Source organism: Tachyglossus aculeatus, chromosome 2, assembly GCF_015852505.1.
Source record: "Tachyglossus aculeatus isolate mTacAcu1 chromosome 2, mTacAcu1.pri, whole genome shotgun sequence".
NCBI lineage: Eukaryota > Metazoa > Chordata > Mammalia > Monotremata > Tachyglossidae > Tachyglossus > Tachyglossus aculeatus.
The window spans coordinates 137,060,179-137,079,553 of record NC_052067.1 but is presented as its reverse complement, the minus strand read 5'-3'; the positions used below and the strand labels follow the sequence as shown (position 1 = coordinate 137,079,553).

The 19,375-nt window shown below is 45.5% G+C and overlaps 1 protein-coding gene across 1 annotated transcript; it reads right to left on the bottom strand.

Moving 5' to 3' along the window:
- Positions 1 to 7,385: 7,385 nt before the first annotated feature.
- On the bottom strand, positions 7,386 to 8,336 carry LOC119943518 (olfactory receptor 52D1-like). Its single transcript, XM_038764555.1, has one exon. It carries the CDS (start codon positions 8,334 to 8,336, stop codon positions 7,386 to 7,388), a length of 951 nt encoding a protein of 316 aa, XP_038620483.1.
- Between the last annotated feature and the right edge of the window lie 11,039 nt (positions 8,337 to 19,375).

Sequence of the window (19,375 nt, the reverse complement as noted above, 5' to 3'; positions counted from 1 at the left end):
GATTGTGAACCCCTTTGGGGCCAGGAACTGTGTCTAATTCTCCACCAGGGACTTTTTTTCTGTGCTAAGTATACCCACTAGACACTTCATAAATGCTATTTCTGCTAAATACTGTTACTACTGGCTTTTTTCCAGAGGCAGAATGGACCCCTTAAGAAATTATCTGCTCCTAACTCAGTACTCTGAAAACACAACCCATCTTCAGTTCAGATTTCTCTCTTTTCCTAACCCTCTTTCCTTCAGCCCACCTGACTTCCTTATCTGTGGCTTTGTTCCCAAGGCTGAAGAAACGTGTATATAAATATTATCTCAACTCTGATTTATTGTACTTTCCCAAGTACTTAGTACAGTGCTCTGCACACAGTAAGTGCTCAATTAATAACACTGATTGATTAATAATTGATCCCTAAAACAAAAAATCCTCTAGGTTCTGAATAATGCAAGTATTTCAGACCAATATATTAGGTTAATGTTTCACCTGACACACCTGCTGGACATCTTAGATTAATTGAAGCCAGCGAGGTCATTTAAAAGTTTTTGGACTTGCAAACAGATTTATAAAAAAATGTGAGAGGAGCCAGCCAGCTAGTAAAAAGGAGAGGTGAGAATACTAGAACCATCAACTTTCCTTTCCCAAACCCCAACCCCCACTTTATCCAGAAAAGGTCCTCTGCTCAATCAAGCAATCATTCATTTTTATTAATTGCTTACTGTGTGGATTTATTGTGTATACTGAGTGCTTGGGAAAATAGAATCAAGTAATAATAACATTTATGGTATTTGTTAAACACTTACTGTCAAGCACTAGTCTAACAAGTTTATCAGGTTGGACATTCCCCGTTCCTCATGGGCTCACAGTAAATACTGTCCCTGCCCTCTGCTAGCAGGGAGACTGACATTAAAATAGGAGAGGCAACCAAGTAAAAGGATGCTGATGTTGGTATTAAGTGCTTACTATGTGCCAAGCACTATTCTAAGTGCTAGAGAAGATGCAAGATAATCAGGTTGTCCCACGTGGGGCTCAGAGTCTTAATCCCCACTTTCCAGATGAGGTAACTGAGGAATGGAGAAGTTAAGTGACTTGCTCCAAGTCACCCAGCTGATAAGTGATGGAGCAAGGATTAGAACTCACAACCACTGACTCCCAAGCCTGGGCTCTTTACATTAAGCCACACTACTTCCTAAAAGAATAAGTATATAAGTGTTGTGAGAGTGGGGTGAGTGCCTAAATTCTTTGTGGGTATGGACTCATGTACATAGGTGATGCCAAAGGGAGAGATAATAGTGTGGAGAGATGGCAGATTAGTCAGGGAAGGCTTAGAGAAGCTATGATTTCAGAAGAACATGGAAGATAATAATAATGATGGTATTTGTTAAGTGCTTACTATGTGCAAAGCACTGTTCTAAGTGCTGGGGGGGTTACAAGGTTATCAGGTTGTCCCACGGGGGGCTCACAGTTTTAATCCCCATTTTCCAGATGAGGGAACCGAGGCACAAATTTAAGTGACTTGCCCGAAGTCACACAGCTGATAGTTGGCAGAGCTGGGATTTGAACCCATGACCTCTGACTCCAAAGCCCCTGCTCTTTCCATTGAGCCATGGAAGATGGGGAGAGTGGCAGTCTATCAGATATAAAGTGGAAGCAGTTCCAGGCAGAAGGGAGGGAATGAGCAAGGGGCCTGCGGTAAGAAAGATATGATTGAGGCACAGTGAGTAGGTTGTTGCTAGAGGAGAGAGATGTAAGTGAGGTGTTATAGTAGGAGAGGAGCAAGGTTAGGTAGGAGCGAGAACTGATTGAAGGAGTATCTTAAAGCCACTGAAGAGGAGTTTCTATTCGATGTGGAGACGGATGGGCATCTGGGGGTTCTTGAGGAGTGGGAGATATGGACTAAAAGATTGTTTTAGAAAAATGAGTCAAGTAGCAAAATGAAATTGGACTGAACAGGGGCAAGGCTGGAGACAGAGAGATCAGCAAGGTAACTGATGTGGTAGTTGCAAAGAGATATGAGAATTGGTTGGACCAGCATGCAAGCAGTTTTGCTGGAGTGGAAGGGGTGGATTCTAGAGAAGTTGTGAAGGTAGAATAATAATGATGCGTTGTTAAGTGCTCACTATGTGCCAAGCACTGTTCTAAGCCCCAAACTGACAGGATGTGATGACACACTGAATAGAAAGGTCAAAGAAGAGAAATGAATGGAAGGTAATGTCAAAGTTGTGGGCTCCTGAGACATAGAGGATGGTTATATTTTCTATGTGATGGGAATGTCGGCAGGGAGGGAAGTTTATGTTGGAAGATGAGTTTTGTTTTGTTACACTTCATTTTAAGTTGGAGGAATCCACAAGACATCCAAGTAGAAATGAGCTGGAAGCAGGAGGAAATGTGAGATTATAGAGGACAGTGGCCAGTACCCAGAGGAATTTATTTAGTGGTTACAGTAGGACTAATAGCATTTCTTGAGCAATACAGTGTACTAAGCACTTGGGAAGTACAAAATAATCAAAGGCACTTGGGAAGTACAAAATAATCAAATGACACATTTCCTGAGAGCAAAGTTCCCCTTCTCTCTCTCTTCCCTACAAGCTTAAACAGGTCATTGACCTCAGGCAAGCCAATGGTTAGAGAAGCAGTGGGGGTCCCATGGAAAGATCATGGATTTGAGGATCAGGGAACATAGGTTCTAGTCCCAGTTCTGCCTCGTGTCTCCCGTGCGACCTTAGGCAAGTCAATTAACTTCTCTGGGCCTCAGTTACCTCATCTGTAAAATGGGGATTAAAGTTCATTCAATCATTCATTTAGTCATATTTACTGAGCACTCACTGTGTGCACAGCACTATACTAAGCACTGGGAGAATACAATATTTTAATAAGTGTACACATTCCCTGCCCACAGCGAACTTACAGTCTAGAGCGGGAGACAGATGTTAATATAAATAAATTAAAGATATGTTCACATTTGTACAGGTATGTACAGAAAAGTGCTGTGGGGTGGGAGGGGGGACGAATAAAGGGAGCAAGTCAGGCCCATGTGGGACAAAGACTGTGTCCAACCTGATGATCTTGCATTTACCCCAGTGCTTTATACGGTGCCTGGCAGATAGTAAGTGCTTAACCAATACCATAAAAAATGGTTGAAGAAATAACTAGTGAATGGACATTGTAAAACCATAAGCCATCACCATAAAGAAGTCAGTCAAACACCAGGCTACAGCTGGACTGGAATTCAGGTGGCTGACATTTAGGGAAAGAGATTTTTTGAATGGAAAATTGCTCTTCTTATAATGTCATTTGTTGCACAGGATAAGTGTCAGAGCCAGGATCAGAACCCAAGTGGATGCTTTTTCCAAAGGGCATGCCACTTCTCTTGTCTGCACTAGCACATCTAATCCTCTTCACCAAGGGTTAAGGTGAAAGAGAAGATGGACATGTTTAGGCAATTGTGTAGAACTGGATGTTTAGGGGAGAAAAGTAACTTTGTTTTCCATGTGGAATCAATCACTAAGGTGTGACCACAGAGGGTAAGGGGGAAACTCAGTGAAATTTTCTGGGTTGTCATTTGGAGGAGCCATTCCATTGTTTTAATTGTGTTTGTGTACTTTCTGCTGCTGTGGTGTGCTGAATGGGGCCTCCTCCTGCTGGGTAGGTGAGGGGCTAACAATCTGAGCAGTTTTCCAACTCTTATGAGGCAATGTGACCAGCTGTCAACACCTGGCTATTAATTTCTGATGAAAAAAAATTCTCTCCATTCTGCTTCCTTTTTATCTGTTTTTTTGACAGATTCCAAATATCACATTCATTCCACTGCTACCAATACTACTAGGTAAGCTGTCTCCAGGAAAACAGTGTTAAGAGTAGGCAAGTGTTGTGGGGTGATGCAGAGAGGAAATTGTTATGAGAGTGTCATGATAATGTTCTGTATACAGTAAGTGCTCATAAAATATCACTGATTTTTTTATTTTACTGTCTACATTTCATTAAGCCTAGGATAGGGAAGCCATGTCACCTGTTCAGAAAAGTCCAGGACCATGAGTCCAGATACCCAGGTTCAGATCCTGGCTCTACCACTTGTCTGCTGGTGACTTTGGGCCACTCACTTAACTTCTCAGGATCTCAGTTTTGTCATCTGTAAAACTGGGTTTAAATATTCATTCTCTATCCCCCTTAGTCTGTGAGCCCCATATGGGACAAACATGCTGTCTGATCTAAATATCCTGTACCTTCTGTGGCTCTTAACACATAGTAAGTGCTTAAAAAAATTAGATGATAAACTACTCCACTAGATCATACACTTCTTGAGGGCAGGGGCTGTGTCTATCAGAGTTTATTGTACTCTCCCGAAAGGTTAGTACAGTGCTCAGCACCTAGATAGGGCTCAGTAAATACCACTGATTGTTTGATTTATTGATTAACAAATTCCATGACTATTAAGGTGAAGAACAGTGTTGCTTAGTCGATAGAGCACGGATCTGGCAGTCAGAAGGACCTGGGTTCTAGTCCCAGCTCTGCCACCTGTCTGCTGTGTGACCTTGGGCAAGTCACTCAGCTTCTCTGTACCTCAGTTACCTCACCTGTAAAATGGGGATTATGACTGTGAGTCCCATTTGGGACATGGACTGTGTCCAACCTGATTACCTTGTGTACCCCAGCACATAGAACAGATCCTGAGACATAGTAAGCACTTAACAAATACCATTAAAAAAAATCAGTTCCTAAGAATCTAGTTCACACCACTTAAGCCACTTTCCAAAGAGTCACTTCATTGGCAAGGTATTACTATACTGGAGCTACTTGGCTAAGTTAGCTCCCAAACAACCCTCTGCAGGGGGTAATTTTGTTATCTGTGGGAGGTGGCCCAGAACTTTGCTTTGCAATCCTCCTCATCCTTCAGACAATGTTGAGGCCTTGAGCCAATTCTACTCTCTCCTCCACAGATAACTGGAGTAGATAAACACATCTCCAACCAATTAATAATATTTATTAAGCATTTACTGTGGGCAGAGCACTTGGGAGATTACAACATAACAGAGTTGGTAATCATGTTCCCTTCCAATAAGGAGTTTTCATTCTAGAGGAGATATGTACTATTCACCTAACAAATATGAAATTGGAAGCTTGTGAACCAAATCAGAGTGGCATATTAACATACTTCAAGAGACCTTCCCTGACTAAGCCCTCTCCCCTCTCTTCTCCCTCCCCCTGCCCACTTCCTCTCCTTTCTGCAGCATGCCTTTTCAAATCTGTGCCCTTTGGGCATTTGGTATTTGGTACACCCATAGCCCCACGACATTTCTGTAACATATGTAGGAAGTATCCCCTGTAGCTGTAAGCTCTTTGTGGAAAGGGAACATGTCTACCAACCCTCTTGTATTCTCTCAAGCACTTAGTATAATGCTCTGAACACTCTAAGCACTCAATATATACTCTTGGCTGATTGACTTGGTAGACGTTGTTATAAGGGATGTAAAAACCACACCACAAATTGTCAGACACTGGAAAACAGCCAGACTGACCCTTGAGCATCTGGGCAGACCCTGGACCAGGAATACACTGAACAGAGTTTTCCTCTGAGTTCAGATTTCCTTTCTGTTTGTCAAGCACTTATTATATGTCAAACACTGTTCTAAGCACTGGGATAGGAGCAAGTTAATTAGGTCAGACACAGTCCCTGTCCCCCATGAGGCTCGGGTCTAAGTAGGAGAGAGATCAGGTATTTAATCCTCATTTTACAGTCAGGGAAACTGAGGCCGAGAAGTTAGGTGACTTGCCCAAGGTCACATAGCCAGCAATTGGTAAAGCTGGGATTAGAACCCAAGTCTTCTGGCTTCCAGGCCTGTGCTCTTTCTGCTAGGCCAACTGGCTTCTCTTTCTGATACTTGTGCTCCTCTCTTCTGGCTGGAAGCAGTTTGGATGAGACTCAAACTACAGAATGAGTGGCTACTACAATCTGCTTCCCTGATTGTGTGCAGAGCACTGTATTGAGAGCTTGGCTTTTTAGCTTTTACACTCTGGCAGTCAAAGGTGGTCTGAACGAGCTCAGAAATGGAGAAGTGCTACAATAGACTGTAAGCTTCTTGTGGGCAGGGATCATGTCTACCAACTCTATTGTTCTCTCCCAAAGGCTTTTTACAGTATACCTAACAAAGTAATACCATTGACTGATTGAATGATTGATTGATAAAAATCAGACTTCCTTGGGTCAGACTGATCCATCATATTTTCGGAGCGCTTACTGGGTGGAGAGCACTATACTAAGTGCTTGGGAGAGTGCAACAGAGTTGGTAGACATGCTCTCTTCCCAGTCTAGAAGAATGAGAATGGAAAACACCAGGAAGTGGGAGGGTGAGGAAAGGTAACATGTTCTACCTGCAGCAGTATGGTCAAAATAATGAACAGATCTGAAAAACAAAAAGGACTACTTTAATTTGTATTGATTAAGTGGGATGAAACAAGGACTACTTTTATTTTTATTGATTAAGTGAGATACAGTTTTCAGCCACTCCCTTTAGTGTCCAGGAAAGTACTGGGGAATCTGATTTTGACGTAGGTTTCTGTAGAGCTGCAGAAGTGTCTGTGCAGTTCTGCAAGGTTGGAGCAGAGCACAGAGCCCCTCACTGAGCCCCAGTAAGTAGTCGAGGATAAGGGGAAGGGGAGGGGGTCCATCCCACTGGGTGGGGTAAGTCAAAAGACTAGGTATGATGTGAGGAGGGGAAGAAGAAGGAGGCCAAGAAAAGAAGCAGCAAGTCCTCATGGAAAGAGCACAGGCCTGGAAGTCAGAGGACCTAGGTTCTAATACCGACTCCACCACTTGTCTGCTGTGTGATAATAATAATAATAATGATGATGGCATTTATTAAGCACTTACTAGGTGTGAAGCACTGTTCTAAGCACTGATCTTGGGCAAGTCACTTCTTCTCTGTGCTTTAGTTATCTGTAAAATGGGGATTAAGACTGTGGGTCTCAAGTGAGACATGGACTGTGTCCAACCTGATTAACTTGTACCTACATCAGCACTTTGTAGAGCGCCTAGCACATAGTAACCACTTAAGAAATACTATTAAAAACAAAAGATCTCATCCTCTAAAGACTGCCTGCCCCCAGTTACCCCACCCAAGGAAAAGCTGGTGATCCTCACCAAGAGCTGACCTGAGTTTTGGGATTGAACTCTGATCCTTCCCAATGACCCATTGAAGGGTCATTGTAAAATTTACACTGTAAAATGGGGATTAAGAGTGTGAGCCCCCCGTGGGACAATCTGATCACCTTGTAACCTTCCCAGAGCTTAGAACAGTGCTTTGCACATAGTAAGCACTTAATAAATGTCATTATTATTATTATTATTTGCACATAGTGAGCATTTAATAAATGCCATCATTATTACCCAGATTCCTCAAAACCCTCCACTCCTAAGGAGGAATATCTTCAGAACCTTCTTACGGATCTCCTTGGTGTTCACCCCATAGACAATGGGGTTCAGCATAGGCGGGACCAACACATAAAGGTTGGCCAGGAGAATGTGGACGTGTTGAGGGATATGGCGCCCAAAGCGGTGGGTCAGGAAAGAGAAGAAGGCCGGGATGTAGAAGATGAGGATGACGCAGAGGTGGGAGCCGCAGGTGTTGAGGGCTTTACGCCGGGCCTTGTGGGACGGGAGCCTGAAGACAGTGCAGAGGATCAGCACATATGATGCAGTGATGAGTACAATGTCCAGCCCCATGGCAAGAAGGGCAACGGTCAGCCCATACACGATGTTCACAGTGATGTCGCTGCAGGCCAGCCTGGCGATGCCCATGTGCTCGCAGTACATGTGGGCAATGAGCCGGTGGCCGCAGTACGGTAGCCGCTTGAGAAGGAAGATGAACGGGGACACGATGGTCATGCTGCGGATGATGCCCACGATGCCAGTCTTCCCAATGGCCAGGGGTGTCAGGACCAAAGCATAACGTAGCGGGTGGCAGATGGCCATGTAGCGGTCAAAGGCCATGGCCAGGAGGATGAAGGACTCCAGAGCAAAGACGGAGTGGATGAAGAACATCTGGGTCAGGCAGCCACCGAAGGAGATGCTCCCATCCCCAAACCACAGGATCTGAAGCATCTTGGGCACCGTGGTGGAACTGAGGGCGAGGTCAGTAGCAGAGAGAACAGAGAGGAAGATGTACATGGGCTTGTGGAGGCTGCCTTCAACGGTGATGATGACAATGAGGACAGAGTTCCCAAGCAGGGCAGAAAAGTACATGGAGCAGAATGGGACGGAGATCCAGATGTGCACAGCTTCTAGCCCAGGGATGCCTACCAGAAAGAATGTATCCAGAAGGGCATCACTGCTATTGGAAAGGGACATGATCATCCTGAGAGGGCTGGCAGGATAGCAGGAACCTGGTGTCACCTGCCTGGAGAAGCACATGAATTCCATTTTAATTAATCAATTAGTGGTACTTAGTGACCTCTTGCTTTGTACATAGCACTACACTCAGCATTTGGGAGAATACAATACATTGGAATAGGTAGACATGATCCTTGCCCACAAGAGATCTCTCCCAAATACTCTCCCAAGTGCTTAGTACAATACTCTGCACAAAGTAAGTGTTCAATAAATACAAATGAATGTTAAGCACTGGGATAGATACAAGCCAATCAAGTTGGACACAGTCCATATCCCACATGGGCTCACAGTCTTAATTCCCATTTTATAGATGAGGTAACTGAGGCACAGAGAAGTTGTGACTTGCCCAGTGTTGCACAGCAGACAAGTGGCAGAGCCAGGATTTGGACCCACGTCCTCCTGACTCCCAGGCTCATTTTCCATCAGCTAGGCCTTGCTGCTGCTTGTATTGCTATGGCCATTTGTTAACTAAGACTAATTAAATTTAAATATAAAATTTACTTCAAAAATATTTTCCTTTGAAAATATTGTCAGTATTATTGGGTTTTCCTAAACCATAGTTTACTTCCCAAGAAGAATCTTCCTGTTGTCAATTTGTTGACCTCATAGTTTGGTATTCATATAGGGGCTGAATGAATGAACTAAAACATAATTTGGGGGTTTCTGGTGTTTCACAGGATAAATCTAGAGAATGTCCTTTGGGTCCCACAGATTTTGTCTGGTGATGCTTGGTCCATGTCATATGTATGACAGATGGTCTCAGTCACACTTAGATATTTTCTTTGTTTCAAGCATGCTGATATCTACTTTTAGGGTTTTATCCCATGTGATGCTCAGTCTCTTTCAAGGAGAAGATTAAATTGTTAATTCCCAGAATAAGGTGTTTACTAGGGAATTTTAGTAGCTAACCAATAATAGTACTCCCTTAAAATCACAAATAAAATGAAAACAAATATCTTCTAGACTGTGAGCCTGTTGGGCAGGGATTGTCACTATTTGTTGCCGAATTGTACTTTACAAGCGCTTAGTGCAGTGCTCTGCACCCAGTAAGCACTCAATAAATATGATTGAATGAATGAATGAAATACTAATGAATTAATGAATGAAAGGATCATACAGACTAAAGGGAGAGACAGACATTAAAATAAATTGTAGATGTATATGCACTTAAGTGTTGTCGGTGTGTGTGGGGGTAAAAATCAAAGGGCGTAAGGGAGACAGACCCAACTACTGCATGTGACACATAAGGGAGGGGGAGGGAAGTAGCATGGCCTAGTGGAAACAGTATGGACGTGGGGGTCAGAGGACATGAGTACTAATCTTGGCTCTGCTACTTATCTGCTGTGTGAATGTGGGCAAGTCACTTAACTTCTCTGAGTCTCAGTTCCCTCATCTGCAAAATGGGGATTCGATATTTGCTCTCCCTCCTTCTTAGACTGTGAGACCCATTTGAGACTTAATTGTCTTGTATCTACCGCAATAGTACTGTGCTTGGCCCATATGATGAGAAAGACCTATATTAAGCATTTAACAAATATTATCATCATCATCATTATAACTTCCAGGCCAGAGAAAGGATGAAGGCAAGGGGTAGGTTATGAAGAAGATGAAATCTAGGTACAGTCAGTAATCAGCGTGGTTCAGTGGAAAGAGCATGGGCTTTGGAATCGGAGGTCATGGGTTCAAATTCTGGCTCTGCCAATTAGCTGTGTGACTTTGGGCAAGTCATTTAACTTCTCTGTGGCTCAGTTACTTCATCTGTAAAATGGGGATTAGGACTGTGAGTCCCCCATGGGACAACCTGATCACCTTGTAACCTCCCCAGCACTTAGAACAGTGCTTTGTACATAGTAAGCACTTAATAAATGTCATTATTATTAGAGGAGTGAAGTGTGGGGGTTGAGTTGTGGTAGGGAATCAGTAGGTGAGGCAGAAGGTGAGGAGGTAATTGAGAGCCTTCAAGTCTATGGTAAAGTGGTTCTGTTTGATGCAGAAATGGATGGCAAACCACTGGAGATTTTAATGGTTGAAATATGGACTGAGCTTTTTTTCAGAAAAATGATAAGGCAGCAGAGTGAAGTATGGACTAGAGAGGAGAGAGACTGGAGGCAGACAGATCAGTGAAGGGGAAGATGCAGTAGTCAAGGCAGAATATGATGAGAATTGGATCAGCAGGTAGCAGTTTGATGGAGAGGAAGGGGAGGATTCTAGAAATGTCAAGGTAGAATTGACAGGATTTGGGTATCATCCATGTGGAGATGGTAATTGAAGCCATGGGAGCTAATGAGTACTCCAAGTTAGTGGGTAAAGACGGAGAATAGAAGGGGACCCAGAACTAAGGCTGAGGGACCCCCACAGTTAAAGGGTTAGAGGCAGAGGAGGAGCCCATGGTAAAGACTGAGGAGAAGATAGAGAGACAGGAGGAGAACCAGGAAAGAATTGTGAGCTTGTTGTGGGCAGGGAATGTCACTGTTTTGTTGTATCATAATAATAATGGTATTTAAGCACTTACTATGTGCCAAGCACTGTTCTAAGCGCTGGGGGAGATACAAGGTTATCAATGTGTCCAGGGTGGGGCTCACAGTCTAAATCTCCATTTTACAGATGAGGTAACTGAGGCACAGAGAAGTTGAGTGAGTTGCCCAAAGTCACACAGCTGCCAGGTGGTGGAGTAGGAATTAGAACCCATGACCTCTGACTCCCAAGCTGTGCTCTTTCCATTAAGCCATGCTGTTTCTTCATCATACTGTCTCAAGCGCTTAGTGCAGTGCTCTGCACACAGTAACCACTGAATAAATACGACTGGTTGATTGACAAGGGTAGTGAAGCTAAGGTGAGATAATGTTTCCAGGAGAAAGGAGTGGACCAGAGTGTCGAAGGCAGCTACAAGGTCTAGGATGATTAGGATGGAATAGATGGTATCAGATTTGGCAAGAAGAAGGTCACTGGTGACTTTTGATAGAGCAGTTTCTGTGGAGTGAAGCAGGAGAAAGCCAATTGCAGAGGGTCAAAGAGAGAATTAGAGGCAAGGAAGTGGAGGTATAAACAACTTGGTGTCTGGAAAGGAATGGTAGGAGAGAGATGGAGTTATGATTTGGGGGAGCTGTGGGATCAAGGGAGGTTTGTTTTAGGATAGGAGATATATGGGCATATTTGAAAACGGTGGGGAAGGAAACATTGGAAATGACAATTAGGAAGGTAAGAAGGGAGGGTTTAAGGGTTTTAACAAGGTGTGAAGGAATGGGGCTGGAAGTAAAGATTCTTTAAAGAAAGGAGCAATGCTATACCCCCAAGACTCCCTGGGAAAGGGGGTGGAGTTGGGTTCTTTCTTTTTTCCCATTGCTGCTTTTGCACCATTCCCCATCCCTCTCTTTCCCTTCCTTTGAAGCCTATATCAACCGACTCTACCACCCACTCCAATTACTAGTCACAGTCATCTACCACCCCCAGACTCTCTTCTAAATTTCTAAACAATTTTGATCCCTTTCTCACATTCCTCCTCTCTTTCTCCATCCCTACACTGAACCCGAGGAACCAAAATATCAATGTAGATGTTCCTGATGTCTCTTCTGCTAACTGCTTTTTACTGCTTCTCAGAACCACTGAACTCCTGCTCCACTCCACCTCACCAACTCATCAACTTGGGCACTCATTCTATCCCATCATCTCTAGTCACTGTACAATTTCTACCCTCACCAAATCTGTAATCCCTCTAATCCAACCTCAACCTCCACCTCCTCACCTGTTTTCTCTTCCACACACTCTATCCCTGCAACTCTGTACTGTTCCTCTACAGAAACCTCTCATCTTTGGACCCCCTCCAGTATTCCAAAATTATTATGTCACATTTGGTCTCCAATCCCAAACTACCTTCTCTTGCCACATAAATCAATACCCTCAACACCACTTTCTCCTCTGAACTCAACTCCCTCACTCCCCACGTTCTCTTAGCTAATTTCATACGGAGCACTGCTGATGGATCTCCAGATACCTGGCTGATCTCTACAATTTCAAATTTGTCCTCAGCTGCTTTAATTCTGCCCTCTCCTCTGCCCAACAACAATATTTCTCCATCTCTGTTGATTCTCAGCTGTTCCAGATGCTTATCTCCTTCCTCGAACTCTCTGTCCTCCTGCCCCCTCTCTTTCCTCTAACAATCTGGCCACGTATGTTATTGATAAAATTCAAACCATCAGTGCTGTGCTGAAAGTTGCTTTCAAAGATAATCAGATCGAACACAGAGTACCTGTCCATTCCTACCTAGGGCACATAGCCTAAGGAGGAGGAAGAAAAGACATTTCATTCCCATTTTACAGATGAAAAAATTGAGGCACAAAAAAATTGTGACATTCCTAAGCCCACCTCTCCAGCAAGTGGAAAAGCTGGGAGTAGAGCCCAGGTCTTCCAACTTCCAGTCCTGGGGTCTTTCCATCAGGCCCCACTGTCCATCAGAAATGTCCTCCTCTTTAGACTAAAATATTCAGATTGTCTCCAGTCTGTGGCACATGCTCTTTCTACCCTTCAACTCCTGTTCATCTCTTCACAGACTCCTACAAAATTCTCCTGGGCTTCCCCTCCAAGAAACCCTCTCATCTGTATCAGCCTTCTCTCTGATCTCCCATCCTCATTTCTCTCCCCACTTCAATCCATACTTCATGTTGCTGCCTGGATTGTCTTTGTCCAGAAACATTCTGGGCATGTTACTCCCCTCCTCAAAAATCTCCAGTGGCTATGAGTCAATCTGCGCATCAGGCAGAAACTCCTCACCCTCAGCTATAAGGCTCTCCATCACCTTGCCCCCTCCTACCTCACCTCCCTTCTCTCCTTCTACAGCCCACCCCGCACCCTCTGCTCCTCTGCCGCTAATCTCCTCACTGTGCCTCGTTCTCACCTGTCCCACCATCAACCCCCGGCCCACATCATCCCCTGGGCCTGGAATGCCCTCCTTCTGCCCATCCGCCAAGCTAGCTCTCTTCCTCCCTTCAAGACCCTACTGAGAGCTCACCTCTTTCAGAAGGCCTTCCCAGACTGAGCCCCTTCCTTCCTCTCCCCCTCGCCCCCCTCTCCATCCCCCATCTTACCTCCTTCCCTTCCCCACAGCACCTGAATATATGTATATATGTTTGTACATATTTATTACTCAATTTATTTATTTATTTTACTTGTACATATCTATTCTATTTATTTTATTTTGTTAGTATGTTTGGTTTTGTCCTCTGTCTCCCTCTTTTAGACTGTGAGCCCACTGTTGGGTAGGGACTGTCTCTATATGTTGCCAATTTGTACTTCCCAAGCGCTTAATACAGTGCTCTGCACACAGTAAGCACTCAATAAATACGATTGATAATGACTGGGTAGGGACTGTCTCTATATGTTGCCAACTTGTACTTCCCAAGCACTTAGTACAGTGCTCTGCACACAGTAAGTGCTCAATAAATACGATTGATTGATTGATTGACCCCACCCTTTTGTAGTTGGCCAATAACTCCTCACTTCTCTACCTCCTAATGTTTAATATTTATGTGTCTGTCATTTGTGAAGTAGCCACCTTACTGAGAGTGAAATTATTTTTGATGCCCATATGCCTATCTACCTTTCTCTGAGATGCAGCAAGGTGTAGTGGATAGAGCATGGGCCTGGGAATCAGAAGATCATGTGTTCTAATCCTGCTCTGCCACTTCACTGCTGAGTGACTTTGAACAAGTCACTTCACTTCTCTGTGCCTCAGTTCCCTCATTCGTAAAATGGGGATTGAGACTGTGAGCTCCACAAGGGACAGGGGCTGCATCCAACTTGATTTGCTTGTATCCACCCCAGTACTTAGTACAATGCCTGGCACATAGTAAGCACCTAAAAAAACATTATAAGTATTATTTCCCCACCCTTAGCCCTTCACTGGAGGGCAGGAACTATGAATTCTCCTTTGGCTCTCCTTCTCCAGAGGGCTCTGTTCCAGATGCTTGCTCCATTTGACTGAAGGACACAGGCTGACTGGCTGATAGTTGATTGACTGACTTATTGACACTGGCGGACTGATTCACCAGATGATTAACAATGGATGACTGGCTGATAGATGATTGATTGATTAATTGATGAATGATGGACTGTGACTAAGTGATGGAATAACTGAGTGGCTTTTACTGATTGGCTGATAAACTGACAGTCTATCTGACTGTATACCCCATCCATAAAAACATACACAATATATCTCCCTGCAGGGCCAACCCTCAGGAAAAAAAGTCATTGTCTCCAAAGGCTTTGTCACTAAATGTGAGTTCGATGGTGAAACACAAAAAAGTCCAGTGAGAAGGAACTCACAGGAGAAGGTGGCCCAAACCGCAGTAGGAGTATTTACCTTGGCAAATGTGATATCCTCCTCCACGTTGGAAGATCTAATTCTTCTGGGCAGAAGGAAGGGGTCTCCCTCTCTTTCCCATACCTTCACCCCTTACTTCAGGCAAAGGGGCATCGGGAGCCACTGTGAGGTTGGTGATGGAGGAAGACTGGCAGTGGCTAGGAAAATGAAAATGCCTGAATTTTCCTCTTCCCTCTGTGCTGATGACACTAGCTTCAAGGATGTATGTCTTTACTGAGGCAGAGAAAATGGAAGCCCATCACCAGAGCTGGGAGCAGGGGAACACATCTGCCAATGGGTCCTCAGCAGGGACAACACTGGGTAGGCTGATTCTCAACTCCATTTTCCCTGGTCTCCAGCCCTATCCCTCCCTCCCAGTTTCCTGGGGGTGGTCTAACCGATGGCATTGACAACTGTTCAGTTTGTGGGGGGAAGAGACCAACTTGAAATGTAAAATTCAAATCCATACCTGGCTGTCGGTGGATTTCTCTTGTCCTCTGTCTAATTTCCTTCAGACTCTTTCCCAGGAACTCTGGTCAAGCTCTGCCACCCCTGCCAGGCTGAAGAGGATAGCAGAGTCCCTGATTTATAGAGATGACTATTGGGATTGAAACACAAAGAGGCCCAGGGCTGAATATCTGGCCTTGGCCTGCCCTCTGTCTCCGGCAGGACTCAAAGCATCCTGGCGTTAGAAAGGTTCCTTCAGACATCACCTGAATCCTCCATCCAGGGACCACCAAGCCAGCCCCCACTTCCAGGAGAGATACGCAGTTGTCCAGGCCCCTCAGCTTTCCAGGAGGATATTTATGGGTGAGGCTCAGCCCCAGAGCTGGAGGTGGAATGAAGCATTGGAAAGCTTGGTGTCAGGAGACTAGTTTGGCGAGCCCAGAGAAACAGGGAGGAGTGTGTGGAGCCATCTGCATCTCTAACAATTCTCCAGGAGCCCCTCTGTGTTCTCTGGTGGCACCTTCCTAGCCCAGGGGGCGTGTTCTGGAGTTGGTAGTTGTTTGTTGGGCAGAGGGGGAGGGGAGAGGCAGTGGGGTGCATTCATGCCCACCCGAGGGGGCACATAACCAGACCACCTGCTCATCTGCCAGAAGGGGCGTATAGTAGCTCAGCTCACCTTACCCAGTGCTGGACCCTCCTCCATGTGTGTTTTGCTCCGTGGCCAATGCATGGAGTCTGTGGGGGCTGAACCTGGCATCCACAGGATCCTCCTGGCTACCATCTCACAGCTCTGGGCCAGGGTACATGGGCAGTCTCTTCCTAGGATGCTGCGCAGTCCTAAGGTTGGGGATGTTGCCTCCACCTCCTTGCCTGCTTCAGGAGCTGAGCCCCCAAGGCCCAGCCCCAGCAGAGCACTGCCCAATCACCCAATGCCCTATTTCTTGACATCTCCTGTCCCAGTTCTAGTTATTCTTTCCTCATCACCTTGGATGCCCCCTCTCTGAGCTGCACTCCAGTGTCAATCACCTAATTAACCCAGTCAGGTGCCTGACAACACAGTAACTTTCACTTCATTGTTAGGTGAAGCCCACTGAAAAATTAAATGACTTGCTTCAGGTCACCCCACAGGTAAATTGGGAAGCCAGAATTATGTTCCATGTCCTCTGACTTCCAGCCCTGGGCTCGTTCCATGAGGCCTTGCTGTTTCTCTGCCCATTTACCTGTCCTGCCCACTATCACTGCTCTGTCCACCTTCCTGCCCTTCCCACCTACCTCTCTGCCCACCTATATGCCCATCTATCTACCCACCTACCTCACTGCCCATCTACCTGCCCTGCCCAATACCACTGCTTTGTCTCCCAACCTGCTCTTCCTGCCTACCAGCCTGCCCACCTACCTGCCCTGCCTGACAATGATATGGGAGCCCTGCCAGACACAGCAGGAGAATCACTCACAGTGTAAACAGTCTTCCTCTTTGTTCCTGATATGCCCTCTGTTTTCTGCTTGCCAAGGAGCCAATAAGGAGCACCCAGGATACCTCAGGATCCAGGCAACTGGAGGGCAATACTGAAGCCCAGGTCAGTAGGAAGGAGTCATCTTTGCTCAGCAGCTAGTTTGACATTCTACTTGCCAGTCCAATGCGTGGAACCAAGGGGCAGTGGACAGGAAGGAACCAGTTTGGCATCATGCCCCCCTTGCTGAGTCTGACCACAACAGTTCCTTGATAAAGGGAGAGGAGTGAGGGGGCTTAGGTCCTATGTGGTGCTGAGGCTGTGCCAGAACCTACCTGGGGCTATAAACGAAGCAGCGTGACTTTCTGAAGTTGCTTCTGAATACGATGAATGTGTAGAGTAGCTTGAAAAAATATATATGTTTATGTTTATAAATCCAGATAGACATAAAGCATACATTCTGGCAGGAATATGCTGAGACGATTTCCTCTTGTCAGTGAAAAATACAGTTCCTGGCCATTTTTCTTTTCCCTGAAGTACTAGCTGTCTAATGAAGGATGAATGGGTGACCTCTCTCTTGCTCCTGGCATCTAAGTCTTCACTCCCTGACGTCGGACAGAGTCCCCCGTGATTGTTAGATTGTCTCTATATGTTGCCAATTTGTACTTCCCAAGCGCTTAGTATAGTGCTCTGCACACCGTAAGCGCTCAATAAATACGATTGATGATGATGATGATGATGGTGCAGCCAAGATGCCTTCTTCCTCTGGGGCAGGAGGGTACAAGGGCAAAGCTGGAAGGGAACATGGGGCGAGAGCAGATGTGCCAGCTCCTCCAACCCTCCTAAGCTGGCTGCCATCCTGCCAGGGAAAGAGAGAGGCTAGAACACCATTCATTCATTCATTCATTTGTTTATTAATATTTATTGAGCGCTCACTCTGTGCAAAGCCCTGTACTAAGCACTTGGGAGAGTATGATATCATATTAAACAGTTCCAGGGCAGAGGCAGGACGTGGGCAAGAGGTTGGTGGCGAATTCTATTTCTACTTACTTTTATTAATGATGTGTATATATATCTATAATTCTTTCTATTTATAATCATGCTACTGATGCCTGTTTACTTGTTTTAATATCTGTCTACCCCCTTCTAGAATGTGAGCCAGTTGAGGGCAGGGATTGTCTTTATTGCTGAATTGTACTTCCCAAGCACTTAGTACAGAGCTCTGCACACAGTAAGCACTCAAGAAATATGATTGAATGAATGAATGAATGAGATACATGAGATCGAGAAGGTCAGCATTAAAGGAGTGAAGTGTACGGGCTGGGTTTTAGTAGGAGAGTAGCGAGATGAGATAGGATTGGGGCAAGGTGATTGAGTGCTTTAAAGGTGAGGAATTTTTGTTTGATCTGGACTGCAGGAGGTTTTTGAGGAGTGGGGAGACAGATCCTGAACGTTTTCGTAGAAAAATGATCCGGGCAGCAGAGTGAAGTATGGACTGCAGTGGGGAGAGACAGGAGGCAGAGGGTCAGCAGGGAGGTTCATACAGTAATCAAGGTGGGATAGAATAAGTGCTTGGATTAATGTGGTAGAAGTTTAGATACAGAGGAAAGGGCAGATAATAATAATGATTGTATTTGTTAAGCGCTTAACTTAAGTGCCGGGTACTGTTCTAAGCCTGGGGTGGATCCAAGCAAATCAGGTTGGACACAGTCCCTGTCCCATGTGGGGCTCAATCCTCATTTCACAGACGAGGTCACTGAGGCCCACAGAAGTGAACTGACTTCCCCAGGGCCACACAGCAGACAAGTGGCTGAGCCGGGATTAGAACCCATGACTTTCTGACTCCCAGGCCCGGGCTCTATCCACTACGCCATGCTGCTTGTCAGATATTAGCAATGTGAAGGTGGAACCAACAGGTTTTAGTAATGGATTGATTCGATGTGTTGAATGAAAGAGAGGAGTTGAAGATAATACCAAAGTTACAGGCTTGTGAGGCAGGAAGGATGGTGATGCTGACTAGAGTGATGGGAAAGTGAGTGGGAGGATAGGGTTTTTTGTGGGAAGATAATGCTACCTGGGCAATATGCAGGGGGCATTGAAAAGTGGATGGGTGCACTGACTGGGGTTCCAAATACCCAAGGTTAGCCCAGATCCCTCCATCACCCACTGATTGGACCTAGGTGAGGATAGCAAAGGCTAGTGGAGGACCCGTCCTCCCTACTCCAAGCCATAGGCATTGAGGCAGTGACCCTGGAGGCCCCACTGGAGACACTGGAGATCCAGGTGCCTCTGGACAGGTGAAACAATAACTGCCCTTCTCCAACCCCAACCTGCCAGCCGATCCAGGGTGGGATGGGGGCAGGATGGGCCTGAGATGACTAGGATGGAAATTCTGGGATCCTTGTGGACAGGGGAGTCTGCTCAGCTTGATCTGAACCTCACCCCATCCACATCTTCCCCTGCCTTATTCCAGGTCATTTCTCAGTTTTCTGGGATTCCTGGGGTTCCTGGGAGTCTACTCTCAGCAGCTTCCAGGGTTGCAGGGGCATGAGGAGTACATTTCTCAGAAACATACCCAGGGCCTGGCACATGAAGGATAGGAGGGCATCAGTGATGGGCATACTTGCCGTATTTGTATTTTTGAAACACTCCTTGCCTGAAGGAGTAAAGGGGGAAGTAGCAGAGTCCAGGAAGGGATGGTGTGGGGGGGCGGGGGGGGATGGGGACAGTTGGGGTGGGAAGTG